This window comes from Eleutherodactylus coqui, chromosome 6, assembly GCF_035609145.1.
Source record: "Eleutherodactylus coqui strain aEleCoq1 chromosome 6, aEleCoq1.hap1, whole genome shotgun sequence".
Classification (NCBI taxonomy): Eukaryota; Metazoa; Chordata; class Amphibia; order Anura; family Eleutherodactylidae; genus Eleutherodactylus; species Eleutherodactylus coqui.
The window spans coordinates 81,971,806-81,991,428 of NC_089842.1; the positions used below are offsets into that span (position 1 = coordinate 81,971,806).

Below are 19,623 nucleotides of genomic sequence, written 5' to 3' on the forward strand. Positions count from 1 at the left end.
CGCAGTGGGCCTTTCCTTTAAAAAAAAAAAGGGCAAAAATTCTATTTGGCCTGCAGGCTTGCGCCAATTTATTTCCTGGCTGGGAAATCACCGCTCTGCTGCAGTTAATAACACTGCAGTTCTGTGACACACAGCAGGGCCACACAACACATTTATTAATTGACTAGCGTACCCGTCGCGCGTTGCTGCGAAGACAGACAGACATACATTCATTCGTTTTTATATATCTAAATAACAACCAATCACAGCGCAGCTTTCATGTTACCTCAGTGGTATAATATATAACAACCAATCACAGCGCAGCTTTCATGTTACCTTAGCAGTATAAAATATAACAACCAATCACAGCGCAGCTTTCATGTTACCTTAGCAGTATAAAATATAACAACCAATCACAGCGCAGCTTTCATGTTACCTTAGCAGTATAAAATATAACAACCAATCACAGCGCAGCTTTCATGTTACCTCAGCAGTAAGAGAAATAACAACCAATCACAGCGCAACTTTTATTCTGCCTCAGCAATATAAAAAATAGCAACCAATCACAGCGCAGCTTTCATGTTACCCCTGCGGTATTATATATAGCAACCAATCACAGCGCAGCTTTCATGTTATCTCTGCGGTATTATATATAGCAACCAATCACAGTGCAGCTTTCATGTTACCTCAGTGGTATAATATGTAACAACGAATCGCAGCACAGCTTTCATGCAACCTCAGTAGTATAAGAAGTAGCCACCAATCACAGCACAGCTTTCATGTTACCTCAGCAGTATAAGAAATAGCAACCAATCACAGCACAGCTTTTTTATTTTACCTCTGCATTCTCAATATCCAGCAATTGTCTTGTGATACGATCGGCGGATGCATCATTTTGTAGTTGAACACTCATCCCGTTGCTCGTAATGCCTTTTGCTTTCGTGCTTGAGATGGAAATCAAACGATCTTTGTCTGGGGGGCATAACTGTCGACGATGCTCGCACGCGCACCACCTATCGTAGGATAGATGTACTATGCCAGTAATCTTCCCAGGAGTGTACTCAACGACTTCCCAAAGTTTCATGGCGATTAGATGAATGGTGTAGTAATGCATAAAGGACAGACAGACAGACAGACATACATTCATTTATATATATCAGGAAGTGAGAGAATTAGATTCCGTACGTAAAATTTGGACGCTAATTCTTTTGCGCATAGAATTGAATAATCGACTTGGGACCCATTAACTTTTCCTATTTATGACATAATCAATGCCCGTGTCAAATTTCAAGTTTCTATGTGGGAAAATTAGATTTCGTAGGTAAAATTTGGACGATAATTCTTTGGCGTATAGAATTGAATAATCGAGTTGGGACCCATTAGCTTTTCCTATTTATGACATATTAAATGCCCGTGCCAAATTTCAAGTTTCTATGTGAGAAAATTAGATTCCGTACGTAAAATTTGGACGCTAATTCTTTTGCGCATAGAATTAGTATATGAGGAGGAGGTCGTCTGTGTAATATATTAGTATATGAGGAGGCGGTCGTCTGTGTAATATATTAGTATATGAGGAGGAGGTCGTCTGTTTAATATATTAGTATATGAGCAGGAGGTCTCACAATGCAGCTTTATAGAACATGTTGGGGCATGTTCAAGGGCGTACGATGTTGATGACATCAGTGATGACATCACAATAGCAGGTGGCTTACTTATTCGATCTACGTGGGGGGGGTCGTAACTTTCGACGACGCTCGCACGCGCGCCATTTATCGTAGGATAGTTGTACTATGCCTATAATCTTCCCAGGAGTGTACTCAACAACTTCCCAAAGTTTCATGGCGATCGGATGAATGGTGTAGTAGCGCATAAAGGACAAACAGACACGCACGCACGCACACAGACATACATTCATTTTTATATATATAGATTGAATATAGTCAGTGGGCCTTTCCTTTTAAAAAAAAGAGCCAAAAAATTCTATTTGGCCTGCCTCTGACAGTCCTCAGCGTTCTGGGTACGTGTCTGCTGGGTGGAGAACTTAAACAAAAATCATACGCAGCCAGCTAAGTTTAACAGCAGGCTTGCGCCAATTTATTTCCTGGCTGGGAAATCACCGCTCTGCTGCAGTTAATAGCACTGCAGTTCTGTGACACACAGCAGGGCCACAACACATTATTGATTGAATATAGTCAGTGGGCCTTTCCTTTTAAAAAAAAGGGCCAAAAAATTCTATTTGGCCTGCCTCTGACAGTCCTCAGCGTTCTGGGTACGTGTGCTGGTTGGAGAAGGTAAAAAAAATCATACGCAGCCAGCTAAGTTTAACAGCAGGCTTGCGCCAATTTATTTCCTGGCTGGGAAATCACCGCTCTGCTGCAGTTAATAGCACTGCAGTTCTGTGACACACAGCAGGGCCACACAACACATTTATTAATTGATTGAATATAGTCAGTGGGCCTTTGCTTTAAAAAAAAAGGGCAAAAATTCTATTTGGCCTGCAGGCTTGCGCCAATTTATTTCCTGGCTGGGAAATCACCGCTCTGCTGTAGTTAATAACACTGCAGTTCTGTGACACACAGCAGGGCCACACAACACATTTATTAATTGATTGAATATAGTCAGTGGGCCTTTCCTTTAAAAAAAAAGAGCCAAAAAATTCTATTTGGCCTGCCTCTGACAGTCCTCAGCGTTCTGGGTACGTGTGTGCTGGGTGGAGAACTTAAACAAAAATCATACGCAGCCAGCTAAGTTTAACAGCAGGCTTGCGCCAATTTATTTCCTGGCTGGGAAATCACCGCTCTGCTGCAGTTAATAGCACTGCAGTTCTGTGACACACAGCAGGGCCACAACACATTATTGATTGAATATAGTCAGTGGGCCTTTCCTTTTAAAAAAAAGGGGCAAAAAATTCTATTTGGCCTGCCTCTGACAGTCCTCAGCGTTCTGGGTACGTGTGTGCTGGGTGGAGAACTTAAACAAAAATCATACGCAGCCAGCTAAGTTTAACAGCAGTCTTGCGCCAATTTATTTCCTGGCTGGGAAATCAAATCACTGGTAATACAGCATGCTGAGGGGTAGGGGTAGGCCTAGAGGACGTGGACGCGGCCGAGGACGCGGAGGCCCAAGTGAGGGTGTGGGCACAGGCCGAACTCCTGATCCAGGTGTATCGCAGCCGACTGCTGCGCGATTAGGAGAGAGGCACGTTTCTGGCATCCCCACATTCATCGCACAATTAATGGGTCCACGCGGGAGACCTTTATTAGAAAATGAGCAGTGTGAGCAGGTCCTGTCCTGGATGGCAGAAAGTGCTTCGAGCAACCTATCGTCGTCCACTGCTGCAAATCCGAATCCTCTGTCTGCTGCTCCTCCTTCCTCCCAGCCTCCTCACTCCACTACAATGACACATGCTCAGGAGCGGGAAGACTCCCAGGAACTATTCTCGGGCCCCTGCTCAGATTGGGCAGCAGTGGTTCCTCTCCCACCAGAGGAGTTTATCGTCACTGATGCCCAACCATTGGAAAGTTCCCGGGGTCCGGGGGATGAGGCTTGGGACTTCCGGCAACTGTCTCAAGACCTTTCAGTGGGTGAGGAGGCCGATGACGATGAGACACAGTTGTCTATCGGTGAGGTAGTAGTAAGGGCAGTAAGTCCGAGGGAGGAGCGCACAGAGGATTCTCAGGAAGAGCAGCAGGACGATGAGGTGACTGACCCCACCTGGTTTGCAACGCCTACTCAGGACAGGTCTTCAGAGGGGGAGGCAAGGGCAGCAGCAGGGCAGGTTGCAAGAGGCAGTGCGGTGGCCAGGGGTAGAGGCAGGGCCAGACCGAATAATCCACCAACTGTTTCCCAAAGCGCACCCTTGCGCCATGCCACCCTGCAGAGGCCAAGGTGCTCTAAGGTCTGGCAGTTTTTCACAGAGACGCCTGACGACCGACGAACAGTGGTGTGCAACCTTTGTCGCGCCAAGATCAGCCGGGGAGCCACCACCAACAGCCTCACCACCACCAGCATGCGCAGACATATGATGGCCAAGCACCCCACAAGGTGGGACGAAGGCCGTTCACCGCCTCCGGTTTGCACCGCTGCCTCTCCCCCTGTGCCTCAACCTGCCACTGAGATCCAACCCCGCTCTGAGGACACAGGCACTACCGTCTCCTGGCCTGCACCCACACCCTCACCTCCGCTGTCCTCGGCCCAATCCAGCAATGTCTCGCACCGCACCGTCCAGCCGTCGCTAGCGCAAGTGTTTGAGCGCAAGCGCAAGTACGCCGCCACGCACCCGCACGCTCAAGCGTTAACCATCCACATAGCCAAATTTATCAGCCTTGAGATGCTGCCGTATAGGGTTGTGGAAACGGAGTCCTTCAAAAGTATGATGGCGGCGGCGGCCCCGCGCTACTCAGTTCCCAGTCGCCACTACTTTTCCCGATGTGCCGTCCCTGCCCTGCTCGACCACGTCTCCCGCAACATTGTACGCGCCCTCACCAACGCGGTTACTGCCAAGGTCCACTTAACAACGGACAGGTGGACAAGCACAGGCGGGCAGGGCCACTACATCGCCCTGACGGCACATTGGGTGATTTTAGTGGAGGCTGGGACAGAGTCAGAGCCTGGGACCGCTCACGTCCTACCCACCCCCAGAATTGCGGGCCCCAGCTCTGTGGTGGTATCTGCGGCGGTGTATGCTTCCTCCACTAAAGCACCCTCCTCCTCCTCCTCCTCCTCCTCCAACGCAACCTCTGTCTCGCAATCAAGATGTGTCAGCAGCAGCAGTACGTCGCCAGCAGTCGGTGTCACGCGGCGTGGCAGCACAGCGGTGGCCAAGCGTCAGCAGGCCGTGCTGAAACTACTCAGCTTAGGAGAGAAGAGGCACACGGCCCACGAACTGCTGCAGGGTCTGACAGAGCAGACCGACCGCTGGCTTGCGCCACTGAGCCTCCAACCGGGCATGGTCGTGTGTGACAACGGGCGTAACCTGGTGGCGGCTCTGCAGCTCGGCAGCCTCACGCACGTGCCATGCCTGGCCCACGTCTTTAATTTGGTGGTTCAGCGCTTTCTGAAAAGCTACCCACGCTTGTCAGAACTGCTCGGAAAGGTGCGCCGGCTCTGCACACATTTCCGCAAGTCCCACACAGACGCTGCCACCCTGCGCACCCTGCAACATCTGTTTAATCTGCCAGTGCACCGACTGCTGTGCGACGTGCCCACACGGTGGAACTCTACGCTCCACATGTTGGCCAGGCTCTATGAGCAGCGTAGAGCTATAGTGGAATACCAACTCCAACATGGGCGGCGCAGTGGGAGTCAGCCTCCTCAATTATTTTCAGAAGAGTGGGCCTGGTTGGCAGACATCTGCCAAGTCCTTCGAAACTTTGAGGAGTCTACCCAGGTGGTGAGCGGCGATGCTGCAATCATTAGCGTCACCATTCCTCTGCTATGCATCTTGAGAAGTTCCCTGCAAAGCATTAAGGCAGATGCTTTGCGCTCGGAAACGGAGGCGGGGGAAGACAGTATGTCGCTGGATAGTCAGAGCACCCTCCTGTCTATATCTCAGCGCGTTCAGGAGGAGGAGGAGCATGAGGAGGATGAGGAGGAGGGGGAAGAGACAGCTTGGCCCACTGCTGACGGTACCCATGCTGCTTGCCTGTCATCCTTTCAGCGTGTATGGCCTGAGGAGGAGGAGGAGGAGGAGGATCCTGAAAGTGATCTTCCTAGTGAAGACAGCCATGTGTTGCGTACAGGTACCCTGGCACACATGGCTGACTTCATGTTAGGATGCCTTTCTCGTGACCCTCGCGTTACACGCATTCTGGCCACTACGGATTACTGGGTGTACACACTGCTCGACCCACGGTATAAGGAGAACCTTCCCACTCTCATTCCCGAAGAGGAAAGGGGTTCGAGAGTGTTGCTATACCACAGGACCCTGGCGGACAAGCTGATGGTAAAATTCCCATCCGACAGCGCTAGTGGCAGAAGGCGCAGTTCCGAGGGCCAGGTAGCAGGGGAGGTGCGGAGATCGAGCAGCATGTACAGCACAGGCAGTGCAACAGTCTTTAAGGCCCTGGACAGCTTTATGGCTCCCCAGCAAGACTGTGTCACCGCACCCCAGTCAAGGCTGAGTCGGCGGGAACACTGTAAAAGGATGGTGAGGGAGTACGTAGCCGATCGCACGACCGTCCTCCGTGACGCCTCTGCCACCTACAACTACTGGGTGTCGAAGCTGGACACGTGGGCTGAACTCGCGCTGTATGCCCTGGAGGTGCTTGCTTGTCCTGTGGCTAGCGTCTTGTCAGAGAGGGTGTTTAGTGCGGCTGGGGGAATCATCACAGATAAGCGTACCCGCCTGTCAACCGACAGTGTCGACAGGCTTACACTCATCAAGATGAACAAAGACTGGATTTCGCCAGACTTCTCTTCTCCACCAGCGGACAGCAGCGATACCTAAGCAATACGTAGGCTGCACCCGCGGATGGAAGCATCGTTCTCTCTCACCATCCAAAACGGGGACATTTCTGCTTCATCAATCTGTGTATAATATTCCTCCTCCTCCTCCTGCTCCTCCTCCTGAAACCTCACGTAATCACGCCGAACGGGCAATTTTTCTTAGGGCCACAAGGCTCACTCATATAATTTTTCTAAACAATTTTTATACGTTTCAATGCTCTTAAATGCGTTGAAACTTTAACTTGAACCAATTTTTCATTAAACAGGGCTGCCTCCAGGCCTAGTTACCACTTAAGCCACATTAACCAAAGCGATTAATGGGTTTCACCTGCCATCTTGGTTGGGCATGGCCAATTTTTTCTGAGGTACATTGCTACAGTTGGTACACCAATCTTTGTGGGCCCTCACCTACAGTGTAATCATAGTAATTTCTATGTTCTTCGCCTGCACTCATGGTACAGAAAGGTGTGTGGGGTTGGCCTACACTTTAGCTACATAAATGTAACTGGGGCCTTGTCTATACTGCAGCTACTGAAATGTGAAAGAGACTGTTATCTCCCTAAACTGCTGCAATGGGAATGTTACTGGGGCCTGTCTTGAGTGCTACTATTACTGAAATGGAACTAAGACTGCGCTCCCCCTATACTGCTGCTAGTGATATGTTAGTGGGGCCTGTCCCTAATGCTACAGCTGAAATGTTAATAATTCTGGGCTCTGCCTATACCGCTGCTAATGGTATGTCCCTGGGGTGTGGAAACAGAGGCTTCACAAAGACATGATGGCTGCGAGGCCATTTCCCACCAACGCTGTTACTGTTAAGGTGCATATAACCACGGACACGTGTAGAGGACACATAGTGCCTCCAAAACATCCCCCTCCTCCTCCAACAATGAAAACATTCTTGGCAAATACCTTTGCATTGGTCCGTCTGGTGGCAGTCCAAGAATTTCACCTTTAACGACACAACAAGAGAGCACCACCACCATCCCCCCGCCACAGCCCACTTAATCCTGGCCACATTCCGAAAACCAACTACATAAAACCGTGCTACCACGTCCGCAGTCACCACCACATTACCACCAACGAGGTTACTGTTAAGGTACATATTACCAGTCTGACTGGGGCATGCAGTGTGGTCCGAAGCCCACCTGTATTGTATCTGACGTTAGCTCTGCTGAGTAGGGCACTGCAATGGGATATATTTATGTACCGCCGGTGGGTTCCAGGGAGCCACCCATGCTGTGGGTGCACACGTAATTCCCATTGCGGAGTTGGACCTGGCTGTGACTATTTATAAAAAACTGCGGTCTGACTGGGGCATGCAGACACCTTGACAGAATGAATAGTGTGTGGCACATGGGTTCCCCATTGCTATGCCCACGTGTGCAGCTCCAGATGGAGGTGGCACAGGATTGGATTTCTCATTGCTTCTGTACAGCATTGTGGGCTATCGCCCCGCCCTTTTTAAAGAGGGTCGCTGCCTAGCCATGCCAACCCTCTGCAGTGTGTGCCTGCTTTTCCTCTGGCAGACGCACTTATAAATAGACATGAGGGTGGCGTGGCATGAGGGCAGCTGAAGGCTGGGCAGGGACAATTTGGTGTATGCTGTGGACACTGTCGTGCGGGGGAAGGGGGGTTGGGCAGCATGTAAGCCAGGAGAAGTGGCAGTGGAGTGTCATGCAGGCAGTGATTGTGCTTTGTTGGAGGTAGTGTGGTGCTTAGCTAAGGTATGCCATGCTAATGAGGGCTTTTCAGAAGTAAAAGTTGTTGGGAGGGGGGGGGGGGCACTCTTGCCGGTATTGTGGCTTAATAGTTGGACCTGTGAACTTGAGATGCAGCCCAACATGTAGCCCCTCGCCTGCCCTATCCGTTGCTGTGTCGTTCCCATCACTTTCTTGAATTGCCCAGATTTTCACACAGGAAAACCTTAGCGAGCATCGGCGAAATACAAAAATGCTCTGGTCGCCCATTGACTTCAATGGGGTTCGTTATTCGAAACGAACCCTCGAGCATCGCGATAATTTCGTCCCGAGTAACGAGCACCCGAGCATTTTGGTGCTCGCTCATCTCTAATAATATTGCAACTATATGTATATGTTATAACAGCTGTACAAATATAATAATATATGTATAGCTGGTATAAGTTAAACATCTCCTGTATATAGTGATATGGACCATGCGGTTACAGCCTGGGTATTTCCTGTATATGATTGCACACTCTACCCAGATCTCAGCAGGTAAGCTAAATGGGTGCCAACTGCAGAGGCCAGCAGTGGTAGGAGTGACACGGGTGAGTGTAATTTTGTTTTACTTACTTACTACGTATAACTGACACTTCTACTGAGGGGAAGGGCTGCTATGAGGGCACTGCTACTGATTGGGGGATGGGGCCAATATGGGACATTATCACTGAGTGGGGGTCTGTGAGAGGCATAATTACTGAGTGGGGGCTTCTATGGGGCATTATTACTAAATGGTGGCCTATATGGGGCATTTCTAAAAGGGGCATAAGAAGACCATTATTATTGAGCTGGGACACTTTTACTGTGTATGGGACACAAAAAGTGACACTATGTGGGGCCTAGAGGGAGCACAAAAAGGCAGATACTATTACTGTGTAGATTACCTCTAGTGGCATTACTGTTATGCGTGGCTTTGAAAATTAAACCTGAAAAATTGATGAATCAAAGATGTCTGTATCTGATTCTAAACGGACAAGTTGTGACTTTAAGAAGTCATCATGACGGTCTGGGCCAGATGAAGAAAAAGGCAAAGTGAGCAATTGAGTCAGAGGGGACGTCACCTGTGATCAATGGATATAAATGGTACTAAAATTACTTATACAGTCTTCAAAGTGCCTGTGTAGATCTAATAAATGCTTCTATATGGTCACTGTATTGGGGTGTAATATTGGTCTTTGTATAGTGTTTTTTTTCTAGCAACATTGATGATATTATATGGTAACCGTCTGGGGGTATTATTATTAGTGTTTGGCGGGATGATTTGTCCCTCATATAGTGCTATTATCGGTAATGTTGTCTTCTTGTTTTCTGATCTTTGCCATTACAGTGAGATCTCAGCTGTCAGTCATCACAGGGATCACATGGGCGCAGGGCATATGACATAAATGTCTGTCATAGAAGCTGAAGACAAGCCAGTCTATGATGTTCATTTACATCATGGAGGCTTAACGGGTTAGAAATAGGCAACACTTTAATGTACTCCTCCAGTCCTAATGTGTTCTGTGCTTCATAGTAAATGTGCTGTGGTGAGCTATGCATGCCACATATGCTCCTCCCCTCCTACCACCCTATTGGTTGGGGTTGCTGATTTGCTGACTCCTACCTACTTATTTTCTCCCCACTTACTGCGAGTTTGAGCCCACCAACAATGTGGGGCCACTTTGTAATTTCCCAATCCACCCCTGCAGATGTAGCAGGACTGTTGGTAAAATAAAACTTCACACTTCTCAGTAATAACACACAGGAACAAAACTAGAAACAGGCAAGAACACAGGAACAGGGCATGGAATTAGAACAGAAACTGTCATGGTGCCTTGGGTGGAGAACACAGCAGATACCAATAGGACAGATCATGGAACAGGACATAGGATCCAAACAGACACTAAAGGCCCATTTACACTGGATGATTATCGCTAAAAATTCGCTAATCGGCGATTGTTTTAGCGATAATCGGTGCGTGTAAATGGGCAGGTGCACCCGCATTTCGGGCTCTTTTAGGTGTTCCTTAAAATCAAGCTCATCTAAAAATCATTGCTCACTTTTATCATTAGTTCTCCAGGGGGTAGTGCTGATAGCATTGTTTCTCAACAAAGGCTCAGGCTATTAAGGGAAGGCTTCATTTGCATACATAATTGGCATTTAAGTAGTTGAGTAGCCAATTATTTTTTATGCAAAATAATCGCTCAAAGCTCTCACTCAAACTGTCATTTGAGCGATATTTGAGCGATTATCTGCATGTGTAAATGGGCCTTAAAGGGGTTGTCCCGCGAAAGCAAGTGGGGTTATACACTTCTGTATGGCCATATTAATGCACTTTGTAATGTACATCGTGCATTAAATATGAGCCATACAGAAGTTATTCACTTTCCCACTCCGTTGCTGGCGTTCCCGTCTCCATGGAGCCGTCTAATTTCGGTGTCTTCTTGCTTCTTTAGACGCGCTTGCGCAGTCCGGTCTTCTGCTGTGTGCTCGCGCCGGAGAGCTGGTCTGCTCGTCGTCATCGTAGCTCCGCCCCGTCACATGGTGCCGATCAGCCGATTAGGTGGCTGTAATAGGCAGTGGAACGCAAGGAAGGAGAAGACAATCCATGGTGCACCATGGGAGAAAACCGCGGTGCACCATGGGAAAGGACTGGCGGCCATCTTTAAAAGAAGAAAAGAAGATGCTGCGCGAACGGGGATGCAGGTAAGTGATTTTTTTTTTAAATAACTAACAGAATTGATTTTAACGGGGCAGAATGCGGGGGTAAGTTTAAAAAAAAAATTGGATTTCGCCGCGGGACAACCCCTTTAACCAACAAGAAAGGACTGAAGAAACCAACAGGGACCTTTCACACGGGATGGAATATTCTGCAACAGCGTTATGGAATTTGCCCTTCTGCAGATTATTCAGCCCCAAAATCTGCACTGCTAATGTGAGGAATTTGGTGCGTAACTGAAAATTGCAGAATTCTGCCAGCAATTCTGTAACAAAATCTACAGTTATTCAAAAGACCACATAGTAGATTGTTCATAACGGGTTGTTACATTGTATGTCAGTGACATGATCTAGAATGTTGCAAGATGTCATATATTAACCTCTTAAAGATGGTGCCTACCATTTTTGGAGAATTGCACCTGCACTTTCAAAAGCCTTAGGGGAAAATGTACTAAACCCTACTTTCCGAACACTTTTCTCAGTAAAATTTCGCCTGGCACATGATGAATCTAATATACGAGGAGCTGAGTGTCTCGTCATGTATTAGGCGCATCTTGGCACCTCCGTGCGCCTGCGAAGAAATGTCTGCCAGGTTCTAGCAGGCGTGGTGGGCTGTAGTTTTTATGGCTACCATTTTGGGTTACATACAGTTCTGTGCAAGAGTTTTCAGTAGGTGTGAAAAAATGTTGCAGATAGCAAATTTTTTTCAAAAATAGAAGGCATATGATCGACTTTAAATTTATTCTATAGCAGGACAACAACCCCAAACATACAGCAGATGTCATTAACAACTATCACAGGACATGTTAGTGCTCCATGTGTAACGGGAAACAAAACAGTGCAGGTCTTTATTATTATCGTGCTTTCAAGTTGTAGTAGATATCAGTTTTCTGTCCTGATAATTCCTAGAAAACAGAAATGGAAAAAAGAAACCCGATCAGAAGATAAATATATCCAGATCTGCTTTTTTTCACAAGAGTAAGTCCAAAACACATGCAGCTAAATGGGACTTTAAAGATGATAGTTAGGAGCCGCTATCTGATGACGGTCCCAGATAATCAGACAGTCTACAGGGTCATAAATAGAAGGGTGGTGATGTTCAGTATAGGGTCATCTGCTAATAAATGATAGACGTGTTGCCCTTGTTTGAAGTCAAGCACTGACTCTTTTGGACAAATAGACTTACTGTGAAAAGCACAGCCCCACTGTCCACGAGCAGAGAATCATAGCGATTCTCCGCTAGCGGGATTTAAATCACAGCATGCTGTGATTAGCCACGATTCTGTCTGTCAGCTCTCAGCTGTCAGCTCTCCCCTGCTCCCCGGCGGCGGTTCCCGCGGTGGAGATCTGCTGCAGGATATCGTCTTTACCCGTGGACAGGAGGCGTAAGATGCGCAGAGTGGGAACTGGACATTCTATCATAACGAATACTGTGTGTGTAAAATATAAGCGATACGGTTTGCATTAGTTGCAGACGACGGCACCTACAGAGTCATGAGGCCGAGATTTTAGTCTGTGTTGCGGACCTCCAGGAAATGACCTATGCAGTACTAGTTTGCAGAAGGACAGTAACCAGGGAAATAGAGATTCCTTGTCATTTTGAGAATTGAGACATCTTATTAATATGGAATGCTGGTTAAAACGTATGAAATGTTTAAGTACGGAGGCCACCTATGGAGCAGAAATAGTATACGCCTGGGTTCAAATCTCGCGGAATGTCCTCAGTGGGTCCACAGGGAAATTCTGCGAGATTTCCACAGTTTGAAGTCCTGCGGAGTTTGTTGCGGGCTTTCAAGCAGCTTATTCCCCTGCGGTCAGCTCTCCCCTTAGGGGCTCCTACCCATTTGCGTTTTTTAACATTGCATAATCGCTGCGTTTTTTTAACGTGATTGTCAATGGGACTTTCTAATGTTAAACAAGCATCACACAAAAATCGCAAAGCACAAACTTGCTATACGTTTTTAACATTAGAAAGTCCCATTGACATCCGCATTAAGAAACGCAGCGATATCGCAGTGTTAAAAAAACGCAAGTAGGTAGGTGCTCTTAGAGAGGAGAGATGACCGCAGCGGAAACGGCGATACAATTGACATGCCGCGGCTTTGATTTTCACACGGCATGTCAAATTCAGTGCGGCTTGGTGGCAGTGGATCAGTTTTGCAAATCTCATCTACTTTGCTGCTTCAGGGCGAGCACCCACTGGCGTTTTTTTACCTGCGTTTTGCGTTTTGCGTTTTTCCTGCACAGGCATAGAGATAACATGTGTTCCTGTCCACTGGCGTTTTTTTTGCGTTGCGTTTGCGTTTTTAACATAGGAACTGTCAGTTGCATATGTGTCCTTATTTTTCTCAATGGAAATTAACGGAAAAGCCGCGAAAACGCCGCGAAAAACGCGCGGAAAAATCGCGGGAAATGCGGCGAAAACGCAATCGCCAGTGGGTGCTCGCCCTTATCATGGGATAAAAATTGCAGGTGGAATTTCCGTGCAGAAAGTCTGCACGGAAATTCTGCGGTAATTTCGCCCCGTGTGACCCCAGCCTACCAGGTTTAGTTCAATAAAGTTATATTTTATTATAAAATTCTAGCCTATGTCTGTCAGCTGCTGCGCCATCCTGAACCTGCATCGCATCTTCACTCACTACATTTATCTAAAATTCAGTGCCATACAGCTCAGGGTACATGAGGTTTAGAGACAAGTTAGAGCGCCTTCACATTTGGGATAAAACTGGGCAATTTCCGTGGGTTGTGAGAGAGTGAAATCGCAGAATTATGAAGCCAATGATTTTCAATGGTTTAATTCTCATTTGTGATGTTTTGACTAATGTGATGTTGCGAGATTTGAAAATCGCCGTATGTCCTATCTTTCTGCGTTTTGTGATTTTAAATTTTTTTTTTCTAGCCCATGTTTCCCTATGGAGCCTATTTTTGATCGCATCGCAATGTACAAACTTGCGATTTTAGTGTGATGCGATGCATTTTTAACATTAGAAAATTCTATTGCTTTTGCACGAGAAAACAGCGGGCGACAGCGATGTGATGCACGATTTTTCACAAGAAAAATCAGTATGACGCTCGCTTGAACACAATTGTGATTTTGCCGCACCTTGCTCTCGGCGATATCACAATCACCAGTGTGAAGGAGCCCATAAAGAGGTTGTGCCAAGTTATAAAGTTATTTACCGGATAGGGGATTAGTTTATGATCACAGGGGATGTGACTGTTGAGACCCAACTGATCTCGAGAATGGGAGTCCTGAAGGTACCGACATAAATGAAGTGGAGGTCATGCATGCATGTTGTGTCGCCATTCATTTCAGTGGGATCGCTGGCGATCACTGAGTGCTTGTTCTTGCCAATTTCCAACACTCCCTTTTAAATAAATAAGGGAAGCAGAAATGGGAGAAACAGTCCTAATAGTCCTAATAGTCGGCTGTGCTTTTTACTGCAGATCTGCACATGGATTCAGCATGTCAATTGGCAAAATCTACCCACAGAATTTCAGACGCGTTTCTCTGTTACCCATGACTTCTTTCTACAGAAACGCATCCAAAATTCTGCTCATAGATTTTGCCCAGTTGACAGAACTTATTCTGTGTGCGGATCTGTGCAACGTAGATGCGGAATTATGCTGTAGTTTTAGAGATAGAAAATCTATATCAGATTCCGCCATGTGAACTTGCACTTAGGGACAGCATATCCCTCAGATCTCAGTTTCATAGGGTCGCCATAAAGTGGTTCTGACACAAATAATGTTTTCATGCTTTAACAGCCATTGTTCCCTGGTCTGCCTAATGGACACAGGGAACCAACGATTTGTGGCTGTTAAAACATAAAAACATAATACTTACCTTGTGTTCTGTTGTTGTTGTCATCAGGGGGTCATCTCCAAGCAGGCAGTCTTCTTCCTCCGACGAGCCAAGGATGGTCCGCCCCCCTCCAGGATTGCGCGCATGCGCAGTGGAGAGGTGCCCTCTGACAGGAGTCAGGACGGGCCACGTCTCCACTGCGTACGCGCAGAATCTCGGAGTTCAGCCAGGACGGATGGGCCGCCCACAGCAAACACTGCTTGTGACGTGGCACCCGTCTGTTCACCTTGGAAGTGGCTGATGGACGGAGCAGAGCAGGAACCGGTCATTTTGACTGCTCCTGCTCTGCTTCTAGAAGCCACAGAAGAAGATGCCGGATGGAGGGGACATGCCTGGCGAACGTCCTGGCCAGGCAAGGTAAGTAATTTTTTTTTTCATGTCAGAACCCCTTTTAGGAAAGCCGCATCTATATATTAAGAAATACTTTCTATACAAGAAGATGAGGTTTCACGTTTGGATTAATAGATTCCTATTAATTTTTTCCTTTGAGCAGCTCATACCTGATATGTGGATTCCTTATCTTCTGTCTTGGAGTCAGGAGTTCCATTTCCTAGAAAAGAAAGTACCATATATACTCGAGTATAAGCCTAGTTTTTCAGTACATTTTTTTGTGCTGAAAAGCCGCCCTCGGCTTATACGCGAATGAGATAAGGGTTAAAAAAAAAAAAAGAAAAAGAAAACTTTATACTCACCTCCCAGCCGGCGTCTGTGTTCCCAGCGGGGGTGCAGTAAGCTGTTTGAATTCCTGTGTTCCCGGCGGCGATGCGGCAAGCTGCTTGAATTCTACCCGCTGTCATTCTCCAGCATCCTCTCTGCTCTGTCATCCCCTGCCATCTCAACACTGTGATTGGATCAAGCGCCAGCCAATCACAGCCGGTGCTCAATCAGTCAGAGCCAATCAATGAATGACATTCACCGACTGGCTGTGATTGGATTGAGGCCTGGCTGTGATTGGCTGGTGCTCAATCCAATCACAGTGCTTACTTACACAGCACTGACAGAGCGAGCAAGGTGGACGGTGGGGATGGCACAGGGGAGAATTCAAGCAGCTTGCCACACAGACATAGACGTAAGCTGGGAGGTGAGTATGGAGGTTTGTTTTTTATGCCCAGTATATAATGGTTTTCTCATTTTTTTTGTGGTACAACTTGTTGACTCGGCTTATACTCGGGTCGGCTAATACTCGACTATATACGGTATATTTTTTAGTCAGTTGTATGTCCATACAGTATTGTTAGATGAGTATTTACCACCAACTTATATTTACTACCATTTACATTGTACTAAAAAATACACAGCATGTTCTATTTTCCTGCAGATATGAAACTAATCAGGCTAATTAGCCATTTCAATGAACAGGACCATGGCTGCGAGGTTTTTTTGCGTGCGTATTTGGGATTCAGCCTAAGAGTCAACCATAATGGTTGTTTGGCATCTATTTCTGTTGTAGCTCTATTTCTTTCATTTTGAAGCTGTGACCTCTGTTACAAGATGGGTTCAGTTTAGTCAGTACCTCGCTAATATGCTGTCAATCTATCATTAGGGCTGTATGGCAAAAGGGAGTTAGCCACACGGGCTACAAAATCTTGATTCAAAATCATCGCTACAAGACGGATGTCTGTGAAGCCCATGGTTTCCAATGGATTCTTTCAGGCTACAAACCATCTCTCATGTGAAAGAACCTGTTGGAAACCATGGGCTTCACATACATGCGTTTTGTAGCAATGATTTTCTAGCGAGATTTCCTAGCCCGTATGGATCTGGCCTTAGCCCCAGGTATAAGCTGATAGTCTTTTGTAGCTGTTTTTCTTTAGGTCCAATTTTGCTGTCGGCCACCATATTGGTGCTGTACATCAAGAGGACCTTTTTGGTCATCTGACTGTGTGAATGGTGTGTGTTCACACTGCAAGGCATAAAGGCTACTAAACCTTAATCTATGACCTTAGTTGAGGACTAGCAGATCTGTTACATTACTCTTTTCTGACACCATACAAGCACTTTCTGTGCATTAATATTTCCAAGGTGGCCCCATGTGAGCCTCCAGGAGGTGTCTGATTACCGTACTTACCTGGTGGTTTCCAGTACATTGGCTGACTTCCCTGATAAACAACATACAACGAACTGAACCCTAATGGATCCGCTGTGAATTGTTCATTTATTTGTTTTTTACGATCTACTGTATTTACTAAGTAACAGGTTATTTAAACGACTCCCGATGACGTTTCACTGCATCAACAAAGAAACACGTTGAGTCCTTATTTATACCAGAGTCTTTTTCAGAAAATCTGAGTTCGAGAAACGAGATACTTTCTGTTTCCTTTGTGTCTAGAGCTGAAAGGGGAGTATTTAGGCTCTGGGCACATTATAAGTTTTTGCTATCTCTATAGAGATGTAATCAACCATATGCTATTTTTATTTTTCAAAACAACGACTGGGAAAAGAGGCATTTTAAACTTTTAAATATTTTTGTTATAATGAAAACACCCTTATTTCATTTATTTTTACTTTTGGACTTCAACCTATGTGGACTTGAACTTGCATTCATTTGATCACTTATTGACTATACTGCAATACTATAGTACTGTATTATACTGTATTTTAACAGCCATGAATTATATTATTTCTTATTATGCAGAATATTGTGATTGATCGGCATTGTCCGTGTTGTGTGCAACACTTATTGATTGTCAGGCAGCCTCTCTAGAAAGAGTTTCTGCAGCAGCTGAGAGAGAATATATTTTCCCCTCCTCCTAGCAATCACTCCTACATTTACTTTTTGTAAAGCAGCTTAAAAGGTAAGTCTTAACTTGATGTGGTGAGTTTGTTGTCAAAACAATTCTTCACTCATGTGGATGCATTATGTAAATACATTCTATACCTCATGCTGAGGTAACAAGATAAGCTGCTCTGTGATTGGTTGCTATGGGCAACAAAGATCTTATTTTATACAGCTTTTATATGCGTTGTGTGGCCCATCCTGTACAATAAACGTCATGCCTTACAACACCCACATTTACCCAAGAGGCACAAAGCTGCCTCTCTCAATCAAACACACAAGCTCTGTACATTGCTCAGTGGCCCGAGTTGGTACTGCAGACTGAGTTCTATTGAAGTGAATGGGACTCAGCCTGCAGTACCAACCTGAGTCACTGTGCAATGAGCTGTCTGCTTCCTGCAGCAAAACAGCTAGAAGTGGGACAACCCCTTTAAGTTCTGTGAAATCATAGTACATTCTTTAATATATAATAGTAGGAGCACTGATCTGCACAAGCAGGGAGAATGAGGCAACGAAGAACCAACAGAAATGAAGAACAGTGAGCCGTAGAGCTGCGGCAAGTTGCTCCTGAGCATCGAGATTTATATATATATATATATATATATATATATATATATATATATATATATATATATATATATTGCAGTCGCCATCCTTGTACGGGCTTTCTACTAGTACATCTATAACTATCTATACACATTTTCCTCGCCCATGGCCGCTTTATATATAATTATCTAGCAAAATGTTTAAAAAGCTGTTCAACATTTTATATGGATCGAAAACCGTAGAGCTTTGTGCTCAGTGCAGCCAAATATTGTCCTCCCTTACCTAATTGTCTTTTCTCCATGTGTCTCTTCAGACAGAAATAGGACGCCACATTAATGAGAATGAAGGCGGTGATGTTCCCAATAATTATCCCAATAATGAGGGTGTAATCCACGGCTCTTACTGTACAAACTGCAAAGATGGCAATGATGAGTTTCATCAGGTATGACACTACTACAATACAGGATTACAGGGGCTGTCCCACCACTTAGTATTATAGTCTTTTACTACATCATACAACACATAATTTTTCAATAGGAATAATTAAAATAAAATGTTCTAGATATGACTTATATTCTTGTTATGGCGCTCCCTCTTGTTATTTTAAATCCCCCCACCAAGAGCTTCCAACTAATGTGTCCAGTGCTGGGAAGAAGAAATAGGATGCCACATTAATGAGAATGAAGGCGGCAATGTTCCCAATATCTATCCAAAAAATAATGGTGAAATCCACGGCTCTAACTGTACAAACAACAAAGATAGCAATGATGAGTTTCCTGTGCTGTGACACTACTACAATACAGGATTGAAAGTTAGACCAATTGACTCCGGTGTGGACAATCTATCACAGAACATTAGCATTTATGTTGATAAGATATTATGTTCTTTTGTAACATCTCTGCCCTCATACGTAAGAGATACTACTGATGCCCTGTGACAAATTGAGGATATTTATGTGGAGCCGCATACAATTTTAGCGAGCCTCAGACATTGAGGCTTTCTATAGTTCTATACCCAATGAGGAGGGTTTGGAGGCAAATAGTTATCTCCTGAAACAAAGAGGTACACTTTATAAAGAACACAATCAGTTTATGTTGGATCTTCTAAAGTTCATCCTAACCCACAATTATTTTCTATGTAATGGTCAGTACCTATACCAGCTCAGGGGTACCGCGATGGGAAGCCCTTGTGTTCCCTCTTACGCTAATTTATACCTGGGCTGGAGGGAGGAAAAAATTGTTTTCTCTGATGAATGTGCCCAATGGTCCAATATGATCCCACCTTGGCTCAGATTCATTGATGATGTGTTCCTACTTTGAACTGGTGACTTCCCTTCGTTTAAAAATTTCATACAACATCTCAATAAGAACAATTTAAAACTCAGGGTCACACCTGAAATTGATAATTTCTCTCTATCCTTCTTGGACATCAATACCAATAAAACAGCAGAAGGCCTATTGGTATCGATATTCCATCATAAATGTACCACCATAAACAACCTCTTGTCTTGCAGAAGCTTTCATTCAGCCCCTTTAAAAAGAGGGGTACTGAAAGGTCAATTTTTAAGGGTT

The 19,623-nt window shown here is 45.6% G+C and overlaps 2 protein-coding genes across 2 annotated transcripts in view; both read right to left on the bottom strand.

Moving 5' to 3' along the window:
- LOC136633618 (sialic acid-binding Ig-like lectin 14) overlaps positions 1–19,623 on the bottom strand; it is a 157,619-nt gene that overhangs the window by 78,590 nt on the left and 59,406 nt on the right. The gene's annotated exons all lie outside the window — the stretch shown is intronic.
- On the bottom strand, positions 11,593–18,539 carry LOC136632279 (TYRO protein tyrosine kinase-binding protein-like). The gene is made up of 3 exons (XM_066607055.1): positions 18,335–18,539; positions 15,231–15,280; positions 11,593–11,770 (listed from the first exon to the last, which is right to left on the bottom strand). The coding sequence occupies exons 1-3, from the start codon at positions 18,489–18,491 to the stop codon at positions 11,720–11,722; spliced, it is 258 nt and encodes an 85-aa protein (XP_066463152.1). The 5' UTR covers positions 18,492–18,539; the 3' UTR covers positions 11,593–11,719.